This window comes from Neltuma alba, unplaced genomic scaffold (genome assembly GCF_004799145.2).
Source record: "Neltuma alba isolate B1F8T4 unplaced genomic scaffold, ASM479914v2 tig00012369_pilon, whole genome shotgun sequence".
Lineage (NCBI taxonomy): Eukaryota > Viridiplantae > Streptophyta > Magnoliopsida > Fabales > Fabaceae > Neltuma > Neltuma alba.
This window is the reverse complement of record NW_021636871.1, coordinates 28,761-51,188: the sequence shown is the minus strand read 5'-3', so window position 1 is coordinate 51,188 and position 22,428 is coordinate 28,761. Positions and strand designations below refer to the sequence as shown.

Here is a 22,428-nt window from a genome sequence, read left to right as displayed (position 1 = left end):
TAGTAACTTCTTGTTTTTTAATGATGTTCGCATTGATGTGCTTAGCCAAAAAAAAGTGCCTTTTTGCATTTTAATGATGTTTAGATTGACATTTCTTCTGTTTGACTTTTAGTGGGTTCTATCTAACTTTTAAAATGAAGTGAAAAATTCACTGCTTCTACAACGCAGTGCATCAAGATGGGATGCAAAAGTGATGGATCCCATAAATATGCTCATTGTTGTCCTGGTCAACCCACATACGTCCTTCCCCACTTCTGTCTTGCTTATTCTTGTGGAAGGCATTAGTTCTTTAGGTTGGTAATAAAACTGAGAGATGTAATACTCAGGTTTTAGTCGATAAAAAAAATTAATATTAACTTTTGCTACATAATATTATTTGATTGAAAAATTTAACATTATAATTTATAATTTATACACACAAATATTTATCAATTAATCTATTAAATATCTCTAATTCAATATTTTTAGTATTTGCAAATATTTTTCAATAATGTATTAACTTTTTAAATAATTTTAATATTTCTCTGAAAATTGATGTACATATAAATATATAATATAGGGTTAAAATGCATCCAACATTTCAAACTATTTTTTCATGGTACATCCAATACAATGAAGTATTTTTTTCAAATGCATCTAATACCGTAAAATATTTTTTTATGAATCTAACACTCTAAAGTATTTTGTTTTTATGAATGCATCCAACACTAAGGTAAAAAAAATTTGAAAGTACAGAACTCACTTGAAAAATACTTCAAAGTATTTTTTTTTTTTTTTATGGATGCATCCTGTTACTAAGGTAAAAAAAAAATTGAAAGTACAGAACTCACTTGAAAAATACTTTAAAGTGTTGAACGCATCAAAAAATATTTTAAAATGCTAGATACATCATAACCCTATATATATATATATATATATATATCATTTGATAAAATTCATGTTTTTTTCAACCATTTTACATCTAAATTTGTTTTCCATTATCCTCCAAACATGTTTCAACTTGTTAAATTAATTATTTTACAAAAACTAATCTAGACATAAAACACATTACATGGTAACTTGAGTTTGGAACAGTTAGTTTGAAAAAAATTCAGTTCTGACACCACTAATTCAAACACCTTGAAATATATATATATATTTTTTTCATAGGATTGTGTTTTGGCATCAAATAATTGAACAGACATATCCCTTCAATTGAAGATAAACGGAGGCGCACACTGTTTTTTAGATATAATCATTTTATTTCATTGATTTTAAAAAGTAGCTGAAGTGCTGAGCCAACGTTATCTAATCAACGTCAGCACTGCAAACAAACTTTCCTATGAACTACCAGCTTTCTACTGAGGCTTCTCAGAAAAAATACAAGGGAAACCATCGTGATTCCTAAGAAAAGCAGTGGCGTCCTCCATTATGCAGCAAAATTTAAAACAGAATTCTGTACCTCAACTTTCCCGGGTGATGATTATAACCAAAGTCTTAAATGAGAAGTTTGGAGCAAAAGCCTTCAAATGAACCTGAACTTTTCTGAGAACTGAGAAATTTCATCCACTAACTAGCCTAGAAAAATTACACAGCATGAGCAACAGGTTCGGATGCATCTGCTTCTTCCCTGGAAATTGAGGGAGGTGAGTGAAATTAGAGGATAAAACTCAGCAAAAGTAAGCTAATGAAGTCACTTGATATTTTAAAACCCAGAGGCCTTGATCCAGAAAATCACTTGCTCCAGTCCTTTTTAAGATCCAAATTTTTGAATTGGTCCAGTCTTTTTTATAAGATCCAATTTGGGGTTGTCTGAACATTAGATATATTTTTACCAATTTTATCCTTAATTAATTGCATTATCTTTTCCCCATACATTCTCTTCCCCCCCCCCCCAACTATTTCCCTCTCTCATTTACCCTCTTCTTTTACCAATTTAGGACTGGAAGAGTACAATTTTTATGTTTGTTACATTTAACTAATGTTAACACATTTATTAAACCATGCAATTTGGTTAATTAGATGTTATAAAAAAGAGAGGAGATAGGGCATTCAAGGGAGGTAGGAAAGAAAAATCTTCGACAAAACGATTTTGTCATTCAGGAATGAGGGGGAAGAAAAACATGGTATGAAAAATATCACACTTGGACAAAACAATTTTGTCATTCAGGAATGAGGAGGAAGAAAAACATGGTATGAAAAATATCACACTAATTAAGAATTTAATTCAGATGCAAAGGCACAAGTGTCTGCATCTTGCTATCCAAGAGGAAAAATGAATGTCGTGTGGCGACGGTATTTGTTTAAACAGACCTTGAGTCAATACCAACATGGACAGAATGATTGGGTCATTCTACATTGCTTTAAACTTTAGATATGGTTTCAAGCAAGTATTCCATATTATACATATCTGGTAAAAGTTGATATAGTATTGTATTCTTGATATACTTTGTGCTTGGCCAAGGCCGTATGAGTTATGTATTGAGTTGATCACCTCATACTCCATATTCATTACTATTTTGAATCATGGTGATTATGTGTGAGGCTTTAATGTTGCAATGTGAAATGCAGTGCATCACACAAGGCTATAGAAGACTACTTACAACAGTGCACCGCACGCCATTGATAAGAGTTGATTGAAATATATTACTAAACCATATGATATTGCATTTCCTTCTATAAAAGTACAAAACTAAAATATATCACAGGGAAATTAAAGGGCCATAGGAGGTACGGATAATACCTTCCAACTCCTTCTCCAACTTCCATTCTGAAAAAGCTTCCAATCTTCACAGACGAACCCACTTCTTTGGATAGGTTATCCAGCACCGCCTGCAGAGGGACCCGACCAAACAAAAAATAACAAATGCTCAAATTGTTTTCCTCTCTTGATAGATGCTTCTCATATGATATGTATCCTAAGCATTTCAAACAGAGTGAACCATATATGGAAAGACGTAGATAATTCTACCCAACATGCTTCCAACAAAATAAGTGTCAGGTCTGGTCTGGAATGCTAATAAGAAACTCTCTATCTTGCAAATAATAACTCTTGAATCAAACAAAATGCTTACTAGCACTGCACACAAAACAGATCACCATTATTTGCGTTAAACACTTGTAAAGATATTCAATGAGATCACTCTTAAATTACTGGAAACTAAATTCCCAAACTCCACCCTCTATTGCAAAGAATGGAGGGCAGCAACTAACTTTGGCAAAGAATGTGCGACACGAGAATGCACATCAGTTAGTGGAGGATGGGAAATAAGTAGAGCGTTTTCAGTTGTTACATCAACCTCTAGCACTGAAAACTTGGTATTGATATTGATGTCAGTATATCATTATTAAGAATTTTTGCATCCACCAGAAACATACAATATACCTATTTTAAGACTGGTATGCTAACTTTAATCCAAATTCTTCTCATCAGAGTTTCGTAATAGCTACAAAAATCAATAATCAATCATGACTAAAATTACTATGCATATTGCAGAAAATCTTTGGCAAGATCCCTTGATCTAGGCTATGCAAATCCCTGAAAAACAAAACTAATCAGAATCTTCCAGCATAAGTTTTCTTCGTGTTTCAAAACCTTATTACAAAGCTACAGCAATATTTTCTCCCAACACTTAGCAACAATAGTACCACACTGCAAACAACTTGAATTATAGAAATCACCATTTAATCCCCTAATGCCATACTTTGACTATGAATGAGAGATACCTGCAGCTAAAATGCAAATGACTAGGCCAACATACAAAGAAAACTCATCATGTGGCTATAAGAAAAGTCTTCATGTGGCTATTTGGCTTTAAAAGTTGGCAGAGGGAAAGTGAGCAGAAGGATAAAACTGAAAGTTTGGGCCTTTGGTAAGACTTTTAAAGTTGAAGGGAGTAAATTGCATAACCCACTAACTTGAAAAGAGTTCTTTACATTTTGGCCAAATGCTTATTACCAGAGTCTAACGGCATCTTTCCCTCATTAATTTATTATATAAGGGAGCAGACTGACTTTTCTGGCCCACCCACATGTGTAGAGAATTTCTTTCTTTCACCAATCAAAATCATTATACTGAACAATAAATTATTGTCATCATAATATTAACCTTTTCACTTATTAAAGAGACTTGATTCAGTGGAACCTTGCATACCTTTACATTCATAGCATCATTTATGATAAACTTCTGCTCCAGAAGCACAACTTCCTCAAAATATTTACGCAAACGTCCTTCTACCATCTTGTCTATGGCAATCTGAGGCTTCCCAGAGGCTTCAGCCTGAAATGTTAAAGGCCTAACCCGATAAAATTTGAACACAGATGTTTTGAAATAGGGTAAAGAAAGTGACATGTCAAAATTTAGAAAGCCAAAAATTGGATAAATATATCACAGATTGCATCAAATACCTAAAGAAGAATGCCATGAGCAGAATTTGCTGAAAACTTTACCTTGAGTTCTGAACACAAAAATTCTAGGCAAACTTGATATTCAAGAAATTTTATTAGATATTCAATTGAAGCTTTAGAATTGAATTGAGTAACAATATTCTACTCAGATTTGTTATAAGCCTCAGTTGAAGTGACAACTGCACCAATTGTTTCTGCTTCTCCTATAAACTAGTTTTTATCATTAACTGAAAGTTATTATACTGTATGAATTGAAGTTCTTGAGTCCTTGCTCCTTTCGCTTCACTAATTAGGAGTTAGGACTATAACCCATTAATTGGCACTCCAACTTGTTAGAAATCTATCTGAGAGAGACATTTAGCACACATGTTTACTTAACTATTTATTATTTGTTCTGCAGATGGGCGACTCAGATTGAAGAATAAAATTTTTGCCCACTCAATCCAAAGAACTATGGACTGATTTGCTCAGCTATTCATCATGGTACAATAACGTTCACTACTGCAATCAATCACTGATTTGCTCACCAAGGAATGTCATTCTGAAATTTTGATTAGACTGAGTGGTCATATTATGTTTAGCAGTGATTATGATAAACTATTCAGGTTATTCCTCCTAAACTTTCTCCATAAATAGGTTGTTGAAGCCGAACAGTATCAATATATGATAGAATCAATAAGGTTTCTGTCATATTCATCATTCCCTCTCTCCCAGAATATAGTTTAGATTTCCCAAGATTTCACTTCTCAACTTAAGTCCAGCTGCTGAAAGCCAAGTTCCACCGATTTTATTAACTCCCTCTGATCCCTATTATAAAGAACCTCCAACAACCTCTCCAGAGAGGTGAGGCGGTTAAGTCATTAAATTTGCTTGAAAATGAAAAATTTCTCAAATTTAATCATCTTTAAAACCATGAATTACATCTTGAAAGGCAAAAAATTGCATCAAACTTTAAATAGGGATCATTTTGAGAAAATGTAACTAATATCCTATTTGGGGACTCATAATAATGACCACTTACTTCTAAAAACTGCCTTATAATAGGGACCGGAGGGGGTGCATATTTTCAGGGGCAAGAGATGTTACCCCAAAAACTGCATGAATATGCTTGCAATGCAGAGCAAGGACATGAAAGATACAAGACTGAATAGAATTAAAGACCATGATGAAAAGGTTCACCAAAAAAAAAAAAAAAAGGGACCATGATGAAAAGAAAACTAAAACCATTGATGACTATTACTACGTCCGGTCCTAATTATAAGAGTTAGTTGACTAATATGAAGAGATTAAGAAAATAAGTTAGTTATTTGTAATGAATATGTGTTGTTTTTTTCTAAAATATCCTTGCTAATCAAACGTATTAGTTAAAACTATTATTGTTAGAAGGACTTTTTTGGGAAAAAATGTATAAATATTAGAGACAAAGTGGATTGGGTCTTATATTTAGGACCAAAATGAAAGTCAAATAAGGTCTTATATTAAGGACCAGAGGTAGTATCATTTATTATCTCAATGTAAATAAATCTTTAGCCGTCCAGCCATAGAGTATTAAGGATTTGATATTCTTGGTTCTGAACCTATTGCCTGCACAAGTGATATGATCATATTAATGATTATTTTTTCATTTTATAAAGAGTTTATGCCTTCTGAGTCATACTGAATAACTTTTATTAGCTCGTAAATAATAGCTGCAAACTCTTTCAGAGTTTATAACATGAGCTTACAAGCTGACTTTACAAGCTTGCCATGAGCTCGCTCAAAACTCACAAGTTAACTCAGATTCACAAGTATGACAACCATGAAAAGGGGACTTATTATTCTAGTGGTCGGTCCACTAGGTCTGAGTTAAAGAGACTTATTAAAACTTTATTTTTGACATGACATGCTTTCTGTGAATTCATACCAATACTTCAGGTGCTTTGGTTTAATTGTTAGAAATTGGAATTAGCTACTAGGTTCAGTTAAATATCACAAAGGAGGAAAGTGAACCAGACCAAAACCAAACTGTAAGGTTCAAGGCACGAAGCACCCACAGCAAATAATAAGCCAGCTCAAATCACCCAAGCCATGTTAACTGATTCGTCTTCCCCTTGAACTGCCTTCCCCCAAACGAAACAAGGACTTCTTGGTGAAGTTAGTATAAGGTCAGCTGCATCGAAGTAATTACAATAAAAGAGACACGAAATTTAAAGTAGGACAGAACAATTCATAGCCGAGCAAGGCTCATTCACATAACCACAAATTTTATAATAATTTGAATGAATAATGGATATTCAGAGTACTGTCTAAACGTAAGAACCCAAGCCCAGGCTTATTTATGCAACAATTATGCTTAATTTAGTCTGAAAGCTTGAGGATAAATAAAAAATTAACAAATAGATGAAAATATTTATCTAAATTTGTTTCAGCAACTTATTTAATATGTTGAGCATGTACCCAAGTTCTCAAACATAACTCATAGAAATGACAGAGTACCTGAGATTTAAGAATTTCACGCTCATTCTCTAATGCTTCAGAAGAAACAAGTTCCTTTGATAGGAATAATGGTTTTGCTGCCACTACATGCATGGCCAATTCTGATCCTACCCGCTGAATTGCATCCAGTTGAGTTTTAATATCACCTACTTCAAGAGACAAAATTCCAGCAATGCGACCCAAACCTATTGTTAGCAGAAAGCAAGTCAAGATCCTTAGCTTCATAAGATTCTGGGAATTGCAAAGAATTAGCCACTTGAAACAAGATTTTGTAGCAGAAAATAGTAATGGTTAATTTCACGACTATTGTTTCAGTGTATGGGCTGTAGCAGTGTGCTGATAAATGCATAAATAAAACAAAATAACTCAATTAAAGTTAACTCACATGGTTGGGGACTGGTATGGAGGTATGTAGATATAACACCCTGAGATGGTGTTGACATCACAAAGCCTCTTCTAAGTTTTACATTCTCTCCCATTATTGCAGCCACTTCAGTGATTGCACCTTGAACAGTTGTCTCTCCACTGATCTTTGGATGCTCAAGATGCAACACCATGTTCTGGTGAAACCATGACATAAATACAGATCTACAACAAATTCATTTTACTAGAGATGTAGAAAGACATGAAAGAAAACATGTCATCTTACAATAAACTAATTTACTCTTTATAGGGCCAATCAAAATAATTATTTATAGATATATATAGAATAAATGTATAGCAAAACCCACATTAAATTAATTCTTCTCATCATGAAAATCATCCTCACAAAATTTAATATGTATCCAAAATTATTATATACACCATCAGTTATAATCTAGAAATTAATGAACAAAATATATTTCAAATACAAAAGCTTCAAGCTATTTGTTTATAAGCTTCAAAATATAATATTTTAATAAATTTTGACAAGAAAGATTCACAAAGTAATTACTTCTAGCTGAATCAATGATAATCACATCCTATGGTTAATTCTGAAAAGGTTGAAAAGTCTCACATCCGACTCTGGTGTCAATTGATCTCTCTACAGACGCACAAATTCGTGCATGTATGTGCACATTATTCTCAAAATAAGATGTGAATGAGATAGAAGATAAAGACCTAGGAAGAAGTCCTATAAGCATGGGATCAACATTAGAATCACTATTGGCGTAAGCTGAGGAAAATATCAATCAATTTACCTCCAAAGATTCTGGTCCAACTTGAAAGCCACAAGAAGCCCGCTGAGAAGCATTTTCAACCAACAAAGCTTGCTTTGCCAAAGACAATGCCTACAAAGATGACAAGATTGCAAAATTACAAGCAAATACAGGAAGAACTCTATAATGGGGAATAGAAAGAATATACTACCTCTGATCTTTAATATAAAAGCTAATTTGACTTTTAAATTGGTCCTCAATATAAAACCCCAATCTATTTTTTCTCTCATATTTATCCATTTTTCCCAAAGTAATTCTTGCAGTAGTTGTATATGTTAAATGTTTCATCAAATAACACTTAATTAGCAAGAGTATTTTAGGGAAGATAACGTCGATTTATTACAAATAACTAATTTAACTAATTTACTCAAATTAGTTAACTAACTCTTATATTAATGAATGAAGGTAATACAAGAGAAGAGCTCATAGCGAGTTTGTTCACTATTCATATATTTGAACACAAATAGGACATAGCTTAACTAAACAAGAACATCAGGCCAAAAAAAACTAACCAAGAACTGAAAGATCTCGTTTCTAGCAACAAAGTCAGTTTCGCAGTTAAGTTCAATAACAGCAGTCTTGTTCTCATTTTGGGCCAGGGCAAGCAAACCTTCTGCAGCAGTTCGAGAGGACTTTTTTGAAGCGAGAACCTTTCCCCTCTTCCTCAGTTCCTTCTGAGCCAGTTCTGCATTTTCAAGTTGTCAATTTTCAATTTTACAAGCTACATCCAATAATCTTTGGCTCAATACGATAAATGATCTTCGACTCCCACTTGGAGCCAAAAATAAATCAAAATTTCAAGCCATGAAACTTGGCAACGACTCATTAATAAGAGCGAAAAGCAGCACAAATAATATGTAAAGGTCTGAGGGGGAGTCCATTACCGATGTCCCAATTGGAATCAACTAGAGCTGCTTTAACGTCTTTGATAGGAGCACTTGTTCTTTCTCTCAGTTGCTTTATAAGATTCGTTTGGTCTGAAGCAGCGATGCTGAACCTTCTGAGAAAAATTCCTATACCCAATTGCGAATTGGCGTCGCCAGAAATAAATGATGTTTCAGACGAAGCTCTTTTGCAGGTCGAAGTAGTAAAATGCCGCCCATAACCACTACTGTTAACCAGTGAAAGCTTTATACAAAGCCGTCTTGCACCTCCAGAGAAAGCCATAACAACAGACAACCAATAATCTTCAACCTAAAGAATCATTACTTTGTTATTAAAACCTAAAAAAAGTTGAACATGAAAATGTTCAAATAAAAGCAACTCCATTCTGACACTTTTATCTTCGTCTCTCGGGAGATGAACAGGAGAATAATCGGATGAAAAGTAACCGTAATGAAGCTCAAATCAGAAGCTACAAACTTACAGAGCTGAGCTGAAGCTGCTTCAATGGAGTAGGCGAAGGCCGTAAGAGAAGACCCGAATTTCGAAGCAAGATTTGTGAGCTCGCAATGAAAGATACCGGAAAGGGGTTTAGCATGACCCGACCCGCGCGCGAGGTTTAAGGGTAAATGTCTCTTTTTTTCTTTTTCTTTTTTTAAGTAGGGTAAATGTTTCTACTAATATGAAAAAGGGTTTCCTTTCTTAAAAACTTCAAATTAATAAGACGTTCCGAGAAACTTGAGTGTGAGAGGCTCTATACGTGAAATTATCAAGTTGTCCTTAGATTAAAAAACGACTATAGAAGGATTTGATCTCTTTATCCCTTACCCTTTTGTTGCAAGCTCTCCTCATAATATTGCCTCCAGCGTTCTTTTGCCACCACCGTTGACCTCCTTCTCCTTATTCGCGATCCTTATCTCTTTCTTTGTCTTTGCCAATCGTCTCTGCACTATACCCTCTCCTTTTCCTTCAAATATCCACTAGATCTATATAACCTTTCCGACTTCAACCAAGCATTCTTTTTCAACACCAAAAGCTCCAGTCCCATTCCATCACTGTTCAAGATGCCTCACTATTGTCTCTCACCTCCGCGCGCTCTGCTTCCTACTCTTGCTTCCCATTTCATTGCTTGCCTCCCTCACGGTCCTGCCTTTTGCCGCTTGGTTTTGTCCTAATGTGAAGATCTTTTAGTAGTGATGAACGAAAATCTGATGAAAGTTTAGTTTGTGGATATGTTTTTTCCGCATATTTAATCTTACCCTATTCCACAAGGAAAAAGCCAGGTTAAGTTCTTCAGTAGTGTAGGTCTGGAACATCAGGTAATTTTAGAGGATACTGATGGGCTAAATCTTTTGCTGATTATTATATACTACTTCCGATCTTTAATATAAGACCTCGTTTGATTTTTATTTTGGTCCTAATTATAAGACCTCAATTTACGTTGTCTCTCATATTTATGTATTTTTTTCCCAAAGTAGTCTCTTTAATAATAATAGTTCTAACCAATAAAATTGATTAGTAATAATATTTTAGGAAAAATAATACCTATTTATTATAAATAACTAATTTAATTTACTTTCTTAATCTCCTTAAATTAGTCAACTGGCTCTTATAATTAGGAACGGAGGTAGTATTTGTTAGTCAGAGTTTACATTCGCCTTCCACTATTGTATTTTGGTTTTGAGTTGTAAGTTGTTGTGTTTAATAAAAAATGATGGGTTAAGCTTCGAAATTGTGAATTCTAATGTTACTTTGCATTAGGGTGTAGAATCAGAACATTTCATATAGAAATAGTTTCATCTACTTTAGTTATAATATGTAAAATCGACCCAAGTGAATGTTTGGAGACCCAAAGAGGATAATTTGTGGGGCTGCACCCACCAGTGGCGAATTGTAATTACAAAAAGTTTTGGGGAAAAAGGGTAATTTTGAAAAATATATCCCAAATTTTATAGAATTTTCAGAAAATAAAAATGAGGTGGAGAGTCCCTTTTGAGGATTAAAAAAGATACCCCTAAAATTAATTTTTAATTAATTTTTTTGGATTTATGGACTTAGAGGGATATTTATTTAGATTTAATTATTTAGAATATTAGAAGATCTCCAAAAATTTAGAAAAATGTGGAATAATTATTTTAGAGTGGGATTCAACTTATAAAATTGATTTGGCGATCAAGATATGAGGCATTTATATTTAGAAATAATTATTGTGGAATTTCACCTAAGGTGGGCTTCTTCTTGAAAAATTAAGGGGAAAAAAATATGTGGGCGAAGTTTGGGCTTGAAAATTTTTGTGGACTAATCTGACATGGAGGAGAATATTTTGGACTCCATGAGCAAAATTGGAAATACAGATCTGGACCAAAAAGAGTTTTTGGAAAAAGTTGTGAAAATAAACTATGAACAAAAAACCAGACCAGTTATTAAACCAGTTAAGAAAGTGAGTTAAAGATTAGTGAGTCAAATCGGGGTTAGACCGGCGTTAATAATAGCAATTTAATAAATAAAATTTAGATATATATAATTAATTGATAAATAAAACTATGATGGGACGGTGATGGACTTCAGGTCTACAAGACTATGACACATTTTCTCATAGTCTCTAGTATTATTAATGCCTTTTCTCTTTCTAATTTTTAATTTAAATCTTTTACCCTCACATGTTCTTCTATTGTATTTCAGTCTGCTCTTTCTCCTCTCTCTCTCTCTCTTAATTTTCCTCGCAGAGCTTTAACAACAAATTAGTCCCATGGTGAAGCCTTGAATCATCTTCTTATCCTTCTTCCATGCTTTTTAATTTCCACACTAAAATGCTTCTTCACTTATTTTTTAGCATATTCAGGAGTTCTCTCTCATAGTAAGGTTTGTTTGGCATTTCTCTCTCTATTTTTTTCTCTTCCTCTCCCTTCTTCTTCTATTCTCCGTAAACCTTCTTCTCCTTTTCCACTTTGTTCATTTTTAGGAGGCAAAAAATTTAAACCGAGTAACCCAACCTAACCGGTGGTTACCTGATTTAACACCAGTTTTTACTGGTTGAACTGATTTGTCACCAGTTCATTTCATCTCTATTCAACAAGCAATCCTAACTAGACTGGAGATCAATTCTCTGATTTTGTGGTTGAATTGGCCAATCTGATCTGGTTTCTTTTACCTTGAAAATAAGTGACTAAATGTGACAAGACACAAACCTGATGTTGATCAAGATCTATCCCCTCTTATGAAGCACTAATTCCCTATTATGTCAGCCATTTAATGAACCTCCCATACCTTATTGAGTGATGATGTGAAGGTTTTAGGTCATGAAAAGAGGGAAATAACAATATAAGAGCCAAAATTGTGGGCTATATGACAAGTCGCATATTATATGCATATGGGAGATTTAAATCTTAAACTTGTTCCCTCTTTTTCCTCTCCAAAATGGCATTACTCATTAGCTAAGATTGGAGGAATAACTCTTCAAGACCATGTATTTGATGAAGTGACACAAAATCAAGTTTTGATGGGATTTCCTTCACGTGGCATCACCAAAATCAACTTAAAGTCAAACTAAATATTCTTTTTCCATTATCCTACCTTACCTTAATCTTAAGCTTTTTAGGAGCATTTTAGGAGAACTTCTTGGCTTGACACATCATCATGATAATTTTAGGCAAGTTTAAGGATTTGTGTAAGCTTACCTATTACAAATACCTCTCTTCCTCCTAACCTTGTGGCATTTTCAGCCAAGGGTGAATGAGAAAATGGGAAACTAAAATTTGAAGAGAGAAAAAGGCAAGGTGCAAGATGTCACATCCTGTTAATTTTAACTCTAAAAATAGAGAATATAAAATAGACCAAGGGTCAGGCAGTATAGTAGACAAATAGACGTAACAACTTTTGAACTGAAATTAAACAAGGACTGAACTGTTATTTTCAAAATATCCAGTCAAGACAGGGCAGCATGGGAAATTAAGCCTAAAATTCTAAAAAAATTCCTGAAAAATCATAGAAAATAGAATAGAGGTTCTAGAATAGTATTTGAGATTTTGAAAATGTTAAAAGAATAAAAATAAATTAATACGTAATTTTCTGTATTTTAGGATTTTTTTGGTTAAACAATGTAAAGGTAGCCAAAATTAATTATTTAAAATAGCTAGAGGCCTCCATGATTTTGAAAAAATATGAAAAAATTATTTGAAGGGCTATTATAGATTATAAAATTATTCCCAACCTCAGAAAGTGAAGAGGTTAATTTTAAGATATTTTAAAGCTGAATTCTTGTCGGTAAAACACCAATTTCAGGAAAAATCTGAATATAAAAAAATTGTAGGAAAAGTTTAAATCTAAGAAAAATCATGGAACATCCCTATACTAAAAGGAAGGTTTTGGTGCAGAGAGACAAATTTTTGGAAGCACTGGATCATACAGGATTCAGGAAAAATTCATCCGATATAGGACACTTGAACAGGGGAATGTTAATAATCTATGGGGAGGCAATTTCTCCCCTTTTTTTGTTTGCTATATGGTGCCATTTTGGTATATAGGACATGGAGGAAATTGTGTGTTTTGTTGTTGAAAGAGAGATTAAAATAATAAGTTTTAACATATCATTTAAATCATAACCATACATTTGGTAAGACACTTGGCAAAATCAAGTTGAGGCAGATTTTTGGAGTGACGAATAAGCAAGGGAATTAGTAGTTTTTCATGGGCAAAAGAGAGAAAGTAGGGGTCAAAAATTTGTCTATAAATACCCCCTCAAGATACACAATCCAACCATTTTGGGAGACTTAATGGGGGAAGGTTTTGTCACCAAGATTGCTAAAAAGCAAGAGGAAGAAAGCAAGTTCAAGAATAAGAAACCTTAAGAAAATTCAAGAGCTCTGTCAAGGTAAGCCTAAGCTTCAATTAGGGAAGTTATTTGGCATAGTTAGAACAAGTTTTGGATGGGTTTTGATGACAAACTCCCCTTGGTATGCTGCTGCAAAATTTTGAAATTATTGGAGAAGGTTGAATGGATTGGAAAGAGTAGGAAAATTGATCTCTATGTTTGATTCTTAAAGAAAAATCCAACTCCCTAACACTAGAGCATGTTTCGGCCAAGGCTGAAAATTAGGATTAGGATTTGATTTGAGTTGATTTGATACCTCCATTGTGTTTAGAATGTGATTTTGTGTAGGGAAACACCAAGGAAAAGTATTTGGAAGAATTGAAATTGAAAATACAATTTTGAACCCCTAAACCTTATAACTTTCGGCCAAGCATGGTTTGATAGGGAGGAGATGGATTTTGTTAACACTAAATGAATATATGAATTCTACATGCAAAATTGTGTAAGAATGACCTAAGAAAATTAGTAAAAACAAAGAGGAAGCAATGGCTCAAAAAACTAAAGAAAATGGGTTAAAGTGTATGAATTAATATTTTATATTGATTTAAGTGGTAATGTGAAGTATCCTTATGCTTAATTGATAGGCATTAGACAAGGATATAAAGAGAATCAAGAGGAAGAATGAGACACCAAAAATCCAAGCTTGAGGGAAGGTAGCATAGAACTTACAATTTGATGTTATCTTGTATGGTTTGTTGCTGTGTTATTCTTTGTTCATATGCCATTATGTGGTAGCACTAGATATGTGATGATGTGCTTAACTCCTTGCATTTTATGCCTTGGCTATGTGCATAGTTGAGTTGCCTATTGGTATGATATTTTGCTCCCTTTCCATGGCATGTACATTGATCGATAACATGGAAGCAATATATGACATACAACTTGACATGCTTTGTAATTAAGGTTCTTTACTACCAAGATTTCTATGAAATCTTACTCCCATTATGCTTAAATCAAACCATCTGAGGGCTGCAAATGCAAAAGGAAAAGGAAAGGAAGTGGCCTTGTCTTGAAGAATTACTTGTTAACATATGTTATTATATGGCTTTGAACCTTTCTATTTTAAAACATGTAATTTGACACTAAACTTGGATGTAAGACTTAACTATGATGTAATTAATGCTAAAATATCCTTGGATGTAGTATATATGAGACAATGGCTAATGTGGTTAAGAAATTAGTTCAAATTCAAAAAAAGGGGGGGGGAGTGGGATAAAAACATCCTGAAAACTATCAAACTTGGTAACCACAAACTTTTAAGCAAATCATGAAGTTTATTGATCATGAAACTTAGTAGTTCAATAGATCTTATTGTTAGATTTAAAATAAGTGCTAATTCACTAAAATTAGAGTTTTGTACAAAAAGTAGTGCCTAGCCAAAATTAGGCATAAATTCTGAAAAAATGAAAAATTGACCATATGAACAGTGTATGTTTGCATGAAAACCTGACACAAGTGCAAATGATTCATAACTAGAGAGTATTTTTATCTTGAAGATCATCTAGTAAGCTTCAAATAAAACTTAGAACCACCTCATTTCAATTTTTCTAGATTTAATTATGATTTTTCAAAATTAGGCCAAATTTTAGGATTATTGTGAATATTTATTTTGAAATTTGAATTTTTCCAACTTAAGGACTTAATAAGTGGTTCCAATTGTTTCTATTTGATGTGTTAAAGGGTTAATAGCTAGGGTGTTACACAAGACAATTTAGGTAAGTGATGTCTTTCTTACACCAACTTAAGGTCTTATGATTTAGAGTTTAAGAGACTAAGCTTATAGGGGATTATTTCAAGTTACCTTGCAACTTTCATGTTTGGCTATTGACATGTTAATGTTATGCAATACTAGGTTTTGAAATTTGTCAAGGAAGCCTTTGAGAGCAAGAGAAAAGAAATCAAGAGCTAGCTTTGGTAAAAAGTAGCAAGTTTCATTTAATCCTATTATTGGCTTTATTTTGGTTGAATGCTAAGTTGTATGTCATGAACGTGTTCGAGCTTGAGATGTTATATGTCGAAGCACCTCCCTATGTGGTGATGCCTTGGCTATATGGGTGATGGAGTTATGCCATTCTTTGTGTGTATACAAAGATACTCCCTTTCTCATGGCTAAAGTTGCTAAACTTGTGTTTATGCTTAACCTTACATTGGTAATATTGTGGCTAGTGATCCTTGCCACTGAGAGTTCCCCAAATCTCACCCCATTATTTTACCAACATCAATAGGTCCAAGCTCTTCCAAGGGAAAGGAGAAAGTTGTGGCTAATTAAAGGATTTGTTTCATTTTGTTATTTGGTGCCAAGATACTTGTCGATCATATTTCTCTAAGTTTGATTATTTTGGTGGCTATGTATAAACTTGAATGGAAGGTTTTATGGACATATGTAGTTTATATTTTGGTGGCTGTGGAGTTTGGTGATAGTCATATTGATGAATCATTATTAAAAAAAAAAAAGGACTTTTGGCGACGACTTTAAAAAGTTGCCGCTGAAACTTGACTTTTTATAATGACAATAAAAGTCACCGCTAAAAGTATTACTTTTAGCACCGCTGTTAACAACTTTCAGTGGTGACTTTACATAGTCGCTGCTAAGAGTTAGACTATTAGTGGTGACAATGGAAGTCACCACTGAAAGTCAAGTTTCAACAGCAACTATTTAAAGTCGTTGCTAAAAGTGATAACTTTCAGCAACAACAATAATAGTTGTCGCTGAAAGTTAGACTTTTAGAGGCGACTATAAAATGTCATCGCCAAGAGTGTCACTTTCAGTGGTGACTATAATTGTCACCGTTGAAAGTTAGTGTCATGTTTTTAACCATTTCTTTATCACCCATTATTATAATTTTTTTAAATATAATATTTAACATATTAAATTATTAAATGCATTGTTATGTCATGAATAAATAAAATAAGATAATTAGTAGATTTCCATTTTCAAAGGTTTTGAGCCTAAATTAATAATTTAATTTAAATGAATGATACATTACTAATATATGTATTATGTTTTTTTATTAAACTAATATATATAACCAAGGTGCTAATGTTCCAACTTTAATTTTTTCATTATTGGTGTATATACTTAAAATTTTTTTTTAATAATTTGATATGTAAAATATAAAAAAGTATATGAATAAATTTTAATAAGATTACTTTTTTATCTTATAATCAATTGATGAGAAAAAATGTATAAAACTAATTCAATAGGCATAAATATTAATAAATTTAATCAAACATGTCTTTAAATCTACTCCTATTTAATTATAAAATATGCACCTACTGTGTGTGTATGTGTTTCCATCAAAGTTTTCACAATCACATGTTAGGAAAAAAGGAAGAAAAACACTCTAATTTAAAAGAAAAGAAGATAATTAGTTAGACAATAGTATCTCTGATCCTAAATATAAGAAGTAGTATAGGAGTTCTTTTTTTTTTTTTTAAATATAAGACTTAATCTACTTTGTCCCTCAAATTTATAATTCTTTTTCCAAACTCTCCTTACACATATTAAGAATTATTCATCAATAGGTGGTTTCTAATGCAAAATAACCATAGTTGTACTTTAGAGAAATCAACACATATTTTCATATAAACAACTAAGTTAACTAATTTTCTTAATCTTTTTATACTAACATAACTCCGCCTATATTGTATAGCCGGTCCCAAGCCTAGATAAAGGAGGAGGGTTGTGTTAGGCCCTCGACAGGCAACGCAAAAACCCGTCGAATCTCATGAACATGGATCAACGAAGTAATTATGCTAATGCTAGGTTGTTGCCCAGAAGTAACAGGCTGTATGGCTTGAGTACAGTGAGAAGTGAGTTAGACCCGCTGCATCGTCATCTGGATGTAGTGTTAAATGAGCGAGGGATACCACACTCTCTTGGATGGAGGCAGCTAAAGAAGTTAGTTCATGAGACCAAGCTTGGAATATTAGGACACTGAATGTGAAATCTATGGAGGTAGTAGGAGCTATGAGGGTCAGAAGGATTAATATCTTGTGCTTCCAAGAAACCAATGGACTAGAGAAGTTGCCAAGGAACTTGGAGAGTATAAACTTTGGTACACAGAAAAGGTGAGTGCAAGGAATGGTGTTGGTATCATAGTTGATGAAACATGAAAAAAATGTGGTAGAGGTTAAAAGGTTTGAGGATAGAATAATATCTTTAAGAGTAGTTGTTGGAAAGAATATTATCAATATCATTAGTGCTAATGCACCTTAGGTTGGGGCAGAGGCACACCTTAAAGACAAGTTTTGGGAAGATAGGGAAGGGTTGGTTCAAAGCATACTACTCGAAGAAAATTTTTTTATCAGTGGGGATCTTAATGGACATGTCAGTAAGGAAGCAGGACAATTCATCGGGGCTCATGGTGGTTTTGGTTTTGGGGAGCATAATAGTAGAGGACAATCTATTCTCGACTTTTCCCTTGCATACAATCTTACGATTGTCAACACTTGTTTTAAGAAGTGAGAGGAGCATTTAATCCCGTATAAGAGTGGTGCCTCAAAATCACAGATTGATTTCTTTTTGGTTAAGAATCCAGATAGAAGATTGTGTACTAATTGCAAAGTGATTCTTGGAGATGGGGTGACTGCCCAACATAGAGTACTTATCGTTGATGTACGTTGTAAGAGTACCAGGAAAAAGTACCATTAAGTGGTAAAACCCAGGGTTAACTAGTGGCAATTAAAGGGTGAGAAGCGAGAGTTATCCAAAAGGACCCTTTTTGAGGAATGGATTTGGGAGTTGCAGGGAAATGCAAACATGATGTGGGAAGAGATAGCTATAAGGATTCGTATGGTAGCTAAAGCAATTTTAGGAGAATCCAAAGGTCCTGATCAGAGAGATAAGGAGACTTGGTGGTGGGATAAGAGTGTGCAAGAGAAAGTCAGACAGAAAAGAGATTGTTTTAAGGCCATACATTTGTGCAATAGTGTAGAAAACCGGGAAAAGTATCATTTGGCTAAAAAAGAGATGAAAAGAGCAGTGAGTGAAACACGTACTAAAGCTTATGAGAGGTTTTATCAAGAGTTAGGAACAATGGCAGGAGAAAGAAATATTGACAAGATTGCGAAGCAAAAGGGGAGAAAAAAGAGAGATCTGGACCAAGTAAAGTGTATAAAGGATGAAGATGGTAAAGTGCTAGTTACTGATGGTGATATTAAGGACAGATAGAAGGCTTACTTTTGCAAGTTGTTTAATGAGAGAAGCAATTATGCGACTCAAGACTTATAGGACTTGCTAATTAACGAAGATGATTAGAATTTGCCTTTTTACCACAGGATCCGTATCCAAGAGGTTAAGGAAGCTCTCAAGAAAATGGACAAGGGTAAAGCCATTGGGCCTGATGGTATCCCTATTGAAGTTTGAAAATGTTTGGGCGATAAGGGTAAGATATGGCTAACCAAGCTTTTTAATGAAATTTTATGCTCTAAGAATATGCCAGATAATTGGAGGAGAAGCATTTTAGTTCCTATTTACAAGAATAAAGGAGACACTTAAAACTGTGCAAGCTACAGAGGGATAAAACTTATGAGTCATATAATGAAGTTGTGGGAAAAAGTGATGGAATATAGGTTGAGGTTGGAGACTTCTATTTCGAAAAATCAATTTAGATTTATGCCAATGAGATCCACATCAGAAGCTATCTATTTACTAAGAGGGTTAATGGAAAGATATAGGAGTAAAAGAAGGGATTTACATATGGTTTTTATTGACCTAGAAAAGGTTTATGATCATGTGCCAAGAGAAGTAATATGGAAGGCTTTGGAAAAGAAAGGTGTACGGGTTGCTTATATCAAAGCCATACAAGATATTCTAAGGGGGTAACTACTAGTGTAAGAATGCCTAGAGGTGAAGACTTCCCCATTAAGATTGGCCTACATCAGGGATCTTCTAGATGTTCTAACTAAACCTATTCAAGAAAGAATCCCTAAGTCCCTGCTCTTCGCGGATGACATAGTTCTCATGGCGGAATCAAAAGAAGAGATTAACATTAGATTAAAGTTATGGAGAACGACTTTGGAATTGACAGTTTCTGCTTGAGTTGGAACAAAACAAAATATATGCATTGTAATTTTGGGGGGAGGCAAGGCAATAGGGATTTGGAGGTGAAGATAGGGGATCAAATCATTCCTCAAGTATCAAAGTTTAAATACCTAGGATCCATTATACATGAGGATGGGAAAATTAATGGAGACGTCTCTCATAGAATACAAGCTGGCTGGTTAAAGTGGAGGAAGGCTACCAGAGTTATTTGTGATAAGAAGGTACCTGAGAAGCTTAAGGAAAAATTTTATTAGACTGCTATAAGACCAGCTATGTTGTACGGTCATAAATGTTGGGCAATAAAGGGAAAACAAGAGCACACAAAGCTGGGGTAGTAGAAATAAGGATATTGAGATAGATGTGTGGTCATACAAGAAAAGATAGGATTCGAAATGAAAATATCAGAGCAAGAGGCGATGTGGCACCTATCCAAGAGAAAATAATTGAAAATCGCTTAAGATGGTTTGGACATATGCAGAGAAGGCCATTAGAAGCCCCGATGAGGAGGGTAGATCAGCAATATTTTTCTCATAAAGCACATTGAAATAGATTTCATCTGGAATTGGAATGATATTGTTTTGAGTTTTCTGCATATAGTTATGTTTTTCCAAAGTCCATTGCCTTCTCAGAAATGAACATGCCCTGAAACAGTTATAAGAAGTTTAAATTTTTTGGTTCCTCTGGCAAATTTAATGGTTAATAATGCTTCTATATAAGTTGTTATTGTTATATAAAGTGAGGTGTCGCATGATCAATTAGAAATCATTCTATTTGTTGTAAATAGTGTGTATGGGTATGTCAAAGCAAGAGTCCCACATTGCTTGGGATTGTGGGGGTCAAAGTAATAAAAGGTCTTAGGCTACCAAATAGGCCAAGAAGAGGAGTAGGCTTGCATACACAATGGGCCACCGGAGACAAATCCGGCAATTTCCCCTTACCCCCTGTGCATGAGTCAAACACGGTACTAGGTGCTCTTTATGAAAAATATTTGTTTAATTAATTAACTTCCTTAATCACCATTATACCTCTTCAATATTTGTAACTAACATCTTTAATAATACTAAATTCTCATTGAGTTAATGATTTTGAAACTGAAACTTAATTGGGTTTAAGTGCCTAATGCTCTCTTGTGATCTGCGTCTTATAAATGGGGCATAAGACTAAAGTTCACAATTACTTGAGCTCTAAACTTCCGCGCAACTCTCTTCCATCCTCTGTTATTATGTATGACTGAGTTCTTTTATCCTTCGCTGCTCTGCTCACCCTATTCTTATACGAAGAATCCGCTTAATCTTAGGGAGTGTCGCTTTTTGCTTTGCCGGTAGTTGGGGAATAGCTCTTAAAGGATAATGTCTATAGGACACGACTCAGATTTGCCATCTCTCTGTAGGTACTACCATCAACAGGATTTGCATAGCATTATAGAGGAGTTGGAAGATGAGTTAGATTTTTGGAGAATTTAGGTGCTGCCGCAAACAATCTTAAGAGCTAGTGCAACATCAATTGTTTTGGCACTTATTGGGAGTAGAGTTATTAGACAGGGAGGCATCTAAGATTTGTCCTATTTTAATTCTTTTTCCATTTTCTCTCGAATTATAGGAATATTAAGTCAGTCTCATGGTTTTATTTATGCCTCCTTTCAAGACAATTTTTGAGACCTCGTAATAAAAAGGCTGGCCAAAATAGACTGCTCATTGTCTTGATGATAGTATTGAGACAATGGTAAATGAGTGTTAAACTCATGAACCTCTAGTAATTGTAGAGGCCAGGGATGACTTGTGAGTTGAGTTTTAACACATATGGGTAACCGAACATGACCACCTAATATAGTGATCCACTTTGGTGGTAGACATGAATCTGATAAAAGCGTGTATTTCAGGCACTGGGTTCGATGATGTTTATGAGCAAAGTTAGGGTATGAAGCATGTGGGCTGTGGTGATCATAAGCACCAAATGCCAAATTTGCCTCTTAAACTGAACTTGACCTTAGAGCCACTGCTTTCTAGAGGAAAAGTCTAGGCATGAAGACTGAAACATCCTTTCTTTAACCCCTCAGTACGCGTTTGGAAGCATTACAGTTCAAGCAATTCATGAAACAAGCCCGTAGATTGAGAATTCAACATAATTACTCGGATTACTATTCACTGTTTAAGTTTCAAATTACAAGTCTAATCTCGGGAGGACAAAACTCTTAGCACATATATCTGTTTCAAATGATCTACCACTTGTTTTAAAGCTCAGGATGTGTGCTTTAATCATGCCAAATTTCATAGGCAAAATCAATCAATTGCCTTACTTCCACTTTGCCACTATTTTGTTGCTCAATTAGGGATGGCTTATCCCCATAACTTGCACTAACAGTTCATGATTAAGTCTTTCTATACATAATACCATTCCCATATATTATCATAGCCACTCACACAATCCAACATCATCATTTATCATCACATACCATCAATGGCACAATTACAACATACATTGGTATACAAAGTGTGCAACGTAATGTAATACATTTCTTAAATTCTTTTCCTCTCTTTCTTGCTCTGTGTAACATCTTGAGTTTTATCAGG

At 34.1% G+C, this 22,428-nt stretch overlaps 1 protein-coding gene across 2 annotated transcripts; it reads right to left on the bottom strand.

Moving 5' to 3' along the window:
- Window positions 1-1,156: 1,156 nt before the first annotated feature.
- On the bottom strand, window positions 1,157-20,136 carry LOC114726321 (elongation factor Ts, mitochondrial). 2 transcript variants are annotated; one of them, XM_028912897.1, is made up of 10 exons: window positions 20,126-20,136; window positions 8,945-9,254; window positions 8,573-8,745; window positions 8,043-8,132; window positions 7,247-7,421; window positions 6,862-7,046; window positions 4,133-4,258; window positions 2,723-2,811; window positions 1,571-1,609; window positions 1,157-1,514 (listed from the first exon to the last, which is right to left on the bottom strand). In XM_028912897.1, the coding sequence occupies exons 2-10, from the start codon at window positions 9,225-9,227 to the stop codon at window positions 1,505-1,507; spliced, it is 1,170 nt and encodes a 389-aa protein (XP_028768730.1). In that variant the 5' UTR covers window positions 9,228-9,254; window positions 20,126-20,136; the 3' UTR covers window positions 1,157-1,504. The 2 variants fall into 2 exon arrangements, with proteins under 2 accessions (XP_028768730.1, XP_028768729.1); XM_028912896.1 differs by lacking the exon at window positions 20,126-20,136 and adding an exon at window positions 9,427-9,503.
- Window positions 20,137-22,428: the final 2,292 nt, after the last annotated feature.

Excerpts from the sequence above, each read along its gene's own strand:
- LOC114726321 (XM_028912897.1), bottom strand. The coding sequence starts at position 9,227 with ATGGCTTTCTCTGGAGGTGCAAGACGGCTTTGTATAAAGCTTTCACTG. Across the intron at positions 8,133-8,572 it reads ACGAGATCTTTCAGTTCTTG|GCATTGTCTTTGGCAAAGCA; the intron begins GTTAGTTTTTTT and ends TCATCTTTGTAG. Across the intron at positions 1,610-2,722 it reads GTTGGAGAAGGAGTTGGAAG|GGAAGAAGCAGATGCATCCG; the intron begins GTATTATCCGTA and ends CTCAATTTCCAG.